Raw genomic sequence first — 9,237 nt, forward strand, 5'->3', positions numbered from 1 at the left:
CTCGACCAGCAAACGTGAGGTTCAGATGCTCCAACATGTTGAGTAGCATGTTTTTGTACTGTCTGTAGCTGTAGTCAGTGGTAGTTATGACGTTCGCTGCAAGTTGGATTTGCTTTTGAGTTTTTAACAATGGGACGAGTAATTTGACGCAAGAATCTAGAGGTAAGTCCGTACAAAACCGGTCTTTATTTTTTATTAAATATCCTCCCGTAGAACTTTGGATGAATGTTTCAAAGCCTTCCGAGAGGCCTGCAGTAACTGTAACACAACTTAATACAGGTGCCTTTGTTGAGTTTCAACAAATTGTAGTGCTGTGCTGTGTTAAGAACCAAATGAAGGTAAAAATGTAAATACTTCAGAAAAGCAACATTGATGTGTAAAGCACACGCTTGTGAAAGGATCCCGCTTCACTCACATGATGTCTGGTGATGTCATTTCTGCTCTTATCAGGTTTCAAAGTCGGCTGATTTGAATTTACTATGAGGTAAAATGTGTGTTTAGAGGCAAAATGAAGCTGTTTTCCATTCATGTATGATCCAGGACAGTTTATATGCAGGTTTTCTTGTGATAAATTAAACTGTCAAACACTTATTTGCAATAAAAAAAAAACCCACAAGCTGTTGTATAAAATTGGTCTTCAAAAGAAACTTTTATTTGGCACCAATGCAGCCGTGATGTGGGGTCAAGCAAAGATTCACCATATTCTTTTGCTTCTCAACATGTGCAATCACGTGGCGTTTCTTCACCGGGGCCAGCAGTAAGGTAAGTGCGACTACGTAGAAAATAGAAACTGAAGAACACAGATGTTCTCATGCATGAATAAAACATTAAATCCAAAAATAGGTGACATAATTCCAGGTCACTTTGAAAGTTTTACAGTGTGAGAAATGTGAAACTAAATATGGCGCTTTTTTTTTTTTTTTGCCAAAAGGGGAAAAAAAAAAACTTGATCAAAACTCATCTGCTGTCCCTCTGAACTCCTACATCGGGGATCTGGGACCCCCGTGAATCTTCAGCGAAATTATCCTCCTGCTCGGGTTTATGTCACTTCCAGGTTGGTGACTTTGTTGATGATGTGGGAGCGTCTGGGGACATACTCCAGGTTAAATTTGCTCTCGTATATGGTTGGACAAAGCTTCCAGCGATTGTTTCGGTAGATTCCGAGGTATGTGTACACATCTGGCTTGTAGGCGAGGGGGCACTTGACCCCCGTGGCACGGATGTACGAGTCCAGCCTGATCACTTCACTCTCGTCGGTGAAGTTCTGGTTATGGGCACAAATGACTTGCTGGCCCTCTCCCTTGGGATCATGTGGACTGACTTTAACTAGGGAGATCTTTCCATCCAGTGCTGCTCGAGCCACACACTCCCATGCATGGTCCAACTTGAAGCCAGAGTCCAAGTGCATAAGCCACTTGCCTGCGAGCACACCATGGTTCAGGGCCAGCTCCTTCACTGTCTGGAAGTTAACAGGCCGGCCACTGGTGATTAGTTTCTCCCAGCTCTCCTGGAGACCTGTGACATCCCCAGTGACAGGGCAGTGGTTCGGGCCCAGCACAGCAATCCACCCAACTGGACTCATGCCACTCTCCTCATCACCGTATCTGCACACTTGGGAAGGTCTGTTGCTCTCAAGCCAGCCATCAAACTCTGATCTGGGAGTTTTTCTTGAGTCGAATACAATCCAGGGATCCATGTCTGCAGCCATGGCCTCAGCTGCATAGGTCTCTGCAGCAAAGCGGGTCTCCATCTCGCCTTCCACACGAGCTGCCGTTACCTCCTCCTCCTCCTCCATGATGTGGTCGGTGCGACAATCCTGGTCAGACCGATCCTGCTGAACCGAGGAAAAGTGATTTAAAACGTGTGTTCAGACCACGAATGCAAAGACACCACAGCTACATTTACTCATGCTACTAGCTAGAATGCTACATTAGCAACAGATGTGTATTCATTAGTACCCCTCCACTTCCATCATTACGTCATTCTGATTTGCCATTAGATGTTTTCGCGTTTGCAAGGTCACATTACATCGCAATGTAACTAAACCCTCAAATAAGTCCTTAATAAACTTGTCTGGCTAGCTAGCTAGCTAGCCAGCAGCTACACTGTGTTTGTCACGATAAAACATGGCTTGGTTACAGCGAACTGTTGGACCCAGCTCAGACATGCACAACTTGCTGGTTCCAAATCATCACAATCTAGTGGCAAACTATGAAATTTAGCGTGTGGTTACCTGCTGACGCCAGGGCTTCTAGAGAGACGCTCGCCCTCACAGCAAACTCCGCCTATCGAATGCCCCCCCCCCGCACGATAGGATTCCTCAGTGTTTGGCAGTTTAGCTTAGCTAAAACAGCCTGTCAGCTTGATTCCCCCAACTTGCCTGATATATATATATATATATATATATATATATATATATATATATATATATATATATGTATATTTGTATGTATATATGTATGTATATATATATGTATATTTGTATGTATATATGTATGTATATATGTATATATATATATATATATATATATATATGTAAGTATATATGTGAGTGTGTGTTCAATTAATAATATGAAGTTTCAATAAACGTGTCAATTCGACTGAAGTATCATACCCAGGTGTATTAGTCTTGTAATGCTGTGGGGCTGTAACAGGGCGAGCGCTTTGACCCTGCGGAAACCTGCCAGCCAAGACAACGAGTGACGACGTGCTAACGAGTTAGCCAGACAGCTATTGCTATCTGGTGTGTGCGCGGTGGAGGTGATTTTATATGAAATACAATTACGAGCCTGACTATTTTTCGTTTTATTTAAATCAGCCACCAAGGTAATTTAAGTATGCCCAGCAAAAAGAAGAAATACAACGCCAGATTCCCTCCGGTAAGTTAATATTTTGACACACCGGTGTTTTAGCAAGGGGTATTATGGAAAGCTAACTTCTCTAGCTAGCTGCTGTGGTATCCGGCCTGTTTGGTTGTAAAGAATGCCATCTAGCCAACCTCTTTACCTCTGTAATTGAAATGCATTAGCCTGAAATAATATTCCATTGTACCTTCGTTGCCAACTTCATTGCATTAGCTTACTCAGCCTGCATCCTAGGGCTGGTTCCAACACACATACGCCGTGCAACAAAGTTAGCCAGCGAGCCAACGTTGTTTTTAGCATGGCAAGCTAAGTGCAGTGGAACGAAATAAATGTGACGTGTGTCTCTGACAAAACTAATGTTGTAAATTTGCAAACTATGAAAATCCTCACATTTTGTGGACCGTTGTACAGGCTGATATTCTAAGATGGCATCAGGGTTTTGAGACGCGCAGGAAACTCTTATTTCGAGGTCTATGAGTTACGTTAAAGTGTGTGTGCGCGTGCGTGTGTGTGTGTGTGTGCGAGAGAGAGAGAGAGAGAGAAAGAGAGAGGTGTTCAACATATGTTTTCATTAGCAGTAAAGGATTCGGATATAAACTTACATCTAAACCCTGTCTCTTTACAGGCAAGAATTAAGAAGATTATGCAAACAGATGAAGAAATTGGCAAAGTGGCTGCAGCAGTACCTGTTATTATTTGTATCCTTCCTGCTCACTTCCTTCACTGATATTTGATTGTACAAAATGATTAATAATTTTGTAGTTCCTACTAAGAAATTAGGCAAGAGAAGACTTCTGAAATAATCTGACATGGGGTGGGAATTGATAAGATCTATATACTGATAACGCTCAATGGTCGGATTCTTTGGTGATTCCCTTCTTGATGTACCGATCGATTTTCAGTGTGTGGAAAGAAAAGTGTTTATCCTGTTTACTACATGTAAGTGTGAAGACTGTTGAAACACAGTCGTGTAGATAAATGTATGCATGTCTGCTTATAATATTTGTTCAGGTAAAATAGATTATTCCTGATCTTTTCCATTCTAATGCTTGAATGCATGACATCATCGTCTTGCTGGAAAGTGTCTGTGCTGCATACATACAATGTTGGTTTCCGGAGTTAACCAGACGGATTCTGTAATAATTTCAGTTCTCAATTCCCATCTGTAGTCCGACACCGAGCTGAAACAATTTCTTGACCAGATGAGTACAAAGATCAATCCGCTGTTCTGTTCTCCTAAAGTAGACTGACATGTGGTGTGATGCGTTCCTTCACTGAGACATCAGCCAGAGCCTTGGAGCTATTCCTGGAATCATTGCTTACAAAGGCTTGTCAGGTCACCCAGTCAAGGAATGCAAAGACAATGACAACGTCACACCTGTAAGTGTCTGTGTTTGTGGGTGTTGTTTGGGAGGCTGTAACTTCCTCAGTTCAATTCCATCTGGCAGTAAATCTCCCAGCAGCCCATTCTTTGTTTTACATCAGTTGTTGCTGCTGCAGTGATGGTATTGTTTCTTAAGAATGTCTTAAAAAGGTGTTACTGTTCTTCAAATTTTGCAGATGCCTCCATTGTTTTGCTCGTGTTCGTAATGCTGCTGAGTGGATTTGCAACAATCTGAATGTATTTCTGTTGATGAGCAAAATGATGGGACTTACTGTGGGACTCAGATTGTGCATGATCTTGGAATGATGATGTATTTCCTGTGAATGTGTGTTTTACCTCTTCGTATGGGCTCATGGAATCATCATAGGCATTTTTTGTCCTTTATAGAAAACAGTGTATTGAGCTGGAGCAGCAGTTTGATTTTTTAAAAGACCTGGTGGCAACGGTGCCGGACATGCAGGGTGACGGGGAAGATAACCATACAGAGGGAGGTGGAGGAGGAGGAGGAGGAGGAGGAGGAGAAAAAGTCCCACGCAGGTATCTCTCATACAGGCAGGTGTATGTTGCATCATGTCTTGTGGAGCACGTGAGGATGAATACGTTCAAACTGACAAAGCTTCCGCTTCAGGGCATCAAACATTAGAAACTAATTAGAAATGCTCAAACCGTGAGATGGAAACATCTCGTTTGAATAATCCACGACATGATGAGCCTGAAACTCAGCCATAATCAATCTTTAATTCACATAACTGACCAGTTGTATCCGCCACCGCCGCCTTCCTGGTTATTCTAAAACTTTGTCTGCATCTCGGTGAAGCAGCGACATGTCCAGGAGGAGCTGGCACCAAACAACTATCACAACCAGTCCAGTCGCCACTCGGTCCTCCAGAACTCTCCGGTTCTCGCTGTTCATCAGCTTTCAACCAGAGCACTCATCTGATGTGTTGCTTGGTTTTCTTCTTCTACGCTGCTGGTTACAGCTATCATAATGTTGCCTATACCGCCATCTTCTGTTGGGAATATGTACTACATCACCTGCTTCATTGGCTTGAGACCACCTGACGGGAACGGCTGCAGTTTGCATTTTGTTTTTTGAGGCATTTCTGAAACTCACTTTACACTGTATGGGAACATGGCTTCTGTACCATATGGACATCTCTGCTGAAACTACTGGAATCTTAATGGATAAATCCAAGTATCTGTCACTCACCTTGTACCTCAAAGTAGCATAATACAGGCGTGTTTGCAGGCATTTTATGACTTAGACCAACTTTTCCCACGTGAAGAGTCCACTACTTTTATCCTTAATAATGTGAGCAAATTTAAGTGTTGAACATGAAACTTGTATTCATCTGTATGTAATGTGTTAGTTGTGGCTTCATGAGTAGAGATGGGCTGGATCGAGTACAAGCTGGGCGTCAGCGGGGGATGAATAGTTTAGCGTCAGACTACATACGTTTCATTTCTGGCATCAACAGTGCTGCTGTTGTTTTCTTTTGTCCTGCTTTATTCTCTCTCTCTCTGTATCTCATTTACATAAAACATGCACCCCGCCTTCTTCCGTTTTCATTTTCTCACAAGTTGGCAGAAAGTGAAGAAACATCACACCATTAAAATGCTACTAAAGCACAATCGTGGATTAGCTTTGATGAGGAAAATGCAAGGACGTCGCTGCAACGCGAGGGGAGGAGCCGTGAAACGCGTCACTGATCTCTGAGCCCTCATCCAGAGAGTCCCAGCACCTACAGCTGCAAGCTTTAAAGCTCGCGTCATCTTCTTCTGTCGTCTAACAACAACACTCTTCCCATGAGCGCGAGCATCACATCGTCAAACATCAAAAAGCTTTTAGGCTCCAGGTTCTCATGAAGAGATACCTCATGAACTACCCCAAACACCCTGCCTCTGTGTCAATGCTGTAGTTTTGCAGTATTGTTTAGTTTTGCATTTGTTCTTTAACTTAAAAGATTGACACTCTTCTGTTGAATCAAATTGTATCATGAGGGAACCTTTGGAACCTTTGGCTACTAGAACTATGAGGACAAATACTGGGAAACCGGTAGGAGCCACACTGTCTCCTGACAGACTCCAAGTCTTTGCCAGTGCTGCCTGGGTAAATACCTGCCAAACCAAACCGTTTCAGACTCTACACACGTCTGAACGATCTCTCCACAATGTTCTGTTTCTCTAAAATATTTGAAAATATTCTATTTTTTCTGCTGATATTTTCGATGGCTTGGCCGATACCTGACGTTTACAGATGCTCATATCGTGTAGAAAATCAATTTGATGTGATGTTAACATTTTGTTGACATTGAAAAACGCATGTAAACACTGTGAACTTGGACATGTCGAATTTTCGTTCCCAAAACAAAGTTCAGCGTAGCTCCGTCGTAAACAACAGTGACTCTGAATTTGCAACACAACGATTCAGAAATATTAAAAAAATGATCAATGTCTGCCCATGCCGATAAGGGCCCATACTGTCACGCAATCCCGAACTTTCCCACAACTTTTCCTCGTTGTTCTATTATCTAGGGGTCGAAAACCAGGGTCTGGTCACAAAAATGGAGGAGCGGGATCTAAAGGCAAGGACAAGAAGTTGTCTGGCACGGAGTCGGAGCACGAGGTGGGAACTGGTCTACATGAAGAGGTCAGTCGTTGGCAATGGATTTAATCACCTTCATATGTAACAAGCGCCTGTCTCTCTGAACAGGACGACTCTGAGGACAGCGAGACAGACGGCGACGAGGAGGACGGCTCTCAGTCAAGCACAAACCTGCAGGCTGCATCTCGGTTTCATAGGTACACACACACACACACACACACACACACACCCCCCCGCTATATTGAGACAAATGTGCAGCTTGTGTGACTGTCATTTACATGTTGGTCTCATGCCTGAATGAGCATTCAGGCATCATTTTAACATCGAATGTACCTTATTTAAATTGGATTTAAGCGCACAGAGATAAAATGCACACTAATTTGTCATTAATCCGGATCCATCGATGTCAAATTTGCGTGATTTATTGGCTGATGGATTCCAGATGTTCTTTTGAAAGCCTTCCTCTGTCATCGTAGCTTCACAAACCTCAGCATAGAGAATATTTGACTGAAAATGTGGCAAAGTATAGATCCTGAAAAACGCCGTACGCACGAGTGAATGACTGACTAAATAAATGAAGAATGGCTGTCGTTTGGTTCTGATCTCAGAGCACAATGATGGAGTTTGCACAGGAAACTTTAGCTGACACAAACTCTTCATTTGGTGTTGGACTAATTATTGAAATAGAGTCTCAGATATTTGGGAGTGAGAAGTTCTTGTAGATACACAAAGTGATGTTTATACTCGTGGAAGTACTGCCTGCAAAATGTGTATCAAAAGCAAAAGTACTGATGTGAACCAGTATTTCTACCTGCATTGATCTGTCTGTAGCAGCAAGACTGGGTCAAAGCCCTGTTCATGGTTCAAGTGCACCATCATCACTAAAATAAAAGGGCAGCCTGCAGGAGTAGCAAGCTTTGTTGGAACGACTCTAGAGGGACTCTTTTCTTTCCTTAACTGACTGTCAGCTGACTTTTTAGCCCCATACACGTTTCCTAGCTTGAAGCTAATGGAGACCGACTCCCACCAACAGCCGCGTGTCCAAACTCTCAGACGCGCTGTCCACAATGATCAAAGTCGTCGTCGTCCAGCTGCACTGCTCACTAACAACGAGTTCGTCACCAGGCAACAAAGCCGTTCATCGTGCTGGCCGTCCTGTTCAGCCAGCGATGTGCATTTTTTTGGTTTAAAATGGGAACTTCTCCATGTTTGAATAGTGAATAATTCCATATTCAAACTTCCTGTCATTGACGGTCTATCCAGATGTGTATCTCAATCAGTTATTTTTTGCAGTTTCTTGTGATGTAGCTGCAGTAGCAGCAGCGAGACACAGCCTGGTGAGCTTCACGCCAACTGAGAGTTTGCTGTGATGAAATCGTGACGAAGAGCTGCACGTGACGGTGCTGTGACGACAGCGTCACGCTGTCCTGAAGTTTTCAAGGCACCACACGTTGCCGCGTCTTTCCGCAAGACAAGTAATACTTGTAAATGGAGCTTATATTTGAACTCGCTGCAGTACGCGTGCAGTACAAGTACATGGTGTAACTCCAGAGTCTGAACGCTGCACAGAAACCTTTGAGTGTGTTGTGTAAGAGCCCACGGAAGGACTCAGTCTCCGATTCCATCATCACGCGTTGTTTTTCTTTCCCTCTCGTCCCTCTGCTGTATGTAGGCCTCCGGCTAAAATGTGGCTAAAATGAAGTTAAAGTTAGACATGGATGACTTGGAGCAGGTGGATGTATGAGCTGCTGATGTCATCGATGACCTCAGCTTAGAGCTAAGAAGTTATGGTCTACATCAGTCAGCATGGAAACTGATGTGTTTTTGAATTGGCGTGACCAGAACCATTTGGTTTCCCTCCACAGCCCGAATGCACCCCCCCAGTACATGCACACGGGTAACATGGTCTCAGTGGGCGGCATGGCCCCAGCACAGCCCCGGGGCACAATGGCCTTTGCCCCCCACCCCTCTATGATGAGCGCCGCGCCGCCTCCACCAGCCCCCGCGCTGCACAAAACCGAGGACTACGATGACGAAGACTATGATTCTTAGCTCCCTCTACCGTCTACGCCACCATTCTCTCTCTCTCGCTGTCTCTCTCTCTCTCTCTCTCTCTCTCACTCTCTCTCATACACACACACACACACACACACACACACACACACACACACACACACACAGGCCAATGTCCTTTTCAGTTAAGTTTCTCTCACGGCGGCCACTCTAAACAGAGGAGGGAAAGACTCTTCATCACAGCCCACTGCAGGAGACACAGTGCTGCTGGAGATCTATAAAAAAAAAAAAGGTTGTTTGTTATGTGTTTTAATTTTCTTTCTTTCTTTTTTTTTTTAAAAAAAAAGGTTTTATTTCATTGTAGAAGATAA

At 43.6% G+C, this 9,237-nt stretch overlaps 2 protein-coding genes across 5 annotated transcripts; one reads left to right on the top strand and one right to left on the bottom strand.

The window, feature by feature from the left end:
• Positions 1–630: 630 nt before the first annotated feature.
• Positions 631–2,355, bottom strand: c24h11orf68 (chromosome 24 C11orf68 homolog). Of its 4 annotated transcripts, none has more exons than XM_086197344.1 (2): positions 2,234–2,355; positions 631–1,834 (listed from the first exon to the last, which is right to left on the bottom strand). In XM_086197344.1, exon 2 carries the CDS (start codon positions 1,793–1,795, stop codon positions 1,040–1,042), a length of 756 nt encoding a protein of 251 aa, XP_086053470.1. In that variant the 5' UTR covers positions 1,796–1,834; positions 2,234–2,355; the 3' UTR covers positions 631–1,039. The 4 variants fall into 4 exon arrangements, with proteins under 4 accessions (XP_086053470.1, XP_086053471.1, XP_086053473.1 ...); XM_086197345.1 differs by having other exon boundaries at positions 631–1,831; positions 2,234–2,325; XM_086197347.1 differs by lacking the exon at positions 2,234–2,355 and adding an exon at positions 2,140–2,194 and having other exon boundaries at positions 631–1,831.
• A 284-nt stretch (positions 2,356–2,639) lies between these two features.
• drap1 (DR1-associated protein 1 (negative cofactor 2 alpha)) lies at positions 2,640–9,237 on the top strand. The gene is made up of 7 exons (XM_086197085.1): positions 2,640–2,879; positions 3,490–3,562; positions 4,151–4,244; positions 4,636–4,785; positions 6,784–6,874; positions 6,962–7,050; positions 8,719–9,237. Exons 1-7 carry the CDS (start codon positions 2,838–2,840, stop codon positions 8,903–8,905), a joined length of 726 nt encoding a protein of 241 aa, XP_086053211.1. The 5' UTR covers positions 2,640–2,837; the 3' UTR covers positions 8,906–9,237.

The sequence above is a fragment of the Aulostomus chinensis genome, chromosome 24 (genome assembly GCF_037954235.1).
Source record: "Aulostomus chinensis isolate RoL2024-O1b breed Wild chromosome 24, RoL_Achi_v1.0, whole genome shotgun sequence".
In the NCBI taxonomy this organism is placed as follows: domain Eukaryota; kingdom Metazoa; phylum Chordata; class Actinopteri; order Syngnathiformes; family Aulostomidae; genus Aulostomus; species Aulostomus chinensis.

What these genes read in the sequence shown, in the direction of transcription:
- c24h11orf68 (XM_086197344.1), bottom strand. Translation starts at nt 1,795, where the DNA reads ATGGAGGAGGAGGAGGAGGTAACGGCAGCTCGTGTGGAAGGCGAGATG.
- drap1 (XM_086197085.1), top strand. Translation starts at nt 2,838, where the DNA reads ATGCCCAGCAAAAAGAAGAAATACAACGCCAGATTCCCTCCG. An exon ending in AGCAGTACCTGTTATTATTT is followed by an intron (nt 3,563 to 4,150) that starts GTATCCTTCCTG and finishes CTGAGACATCAG; the next exon opens with CCAGAGCCTTGGAGCTATTC. An exon ending in GCTGCATCTCGGTTTCATAG is followed by an intron (nt 7,051 to 8,718) that starts GTACACACACAC and finishes TTCCCTCCACAG; the next exon opens with CCCGAATGCACCCCCCCAGT.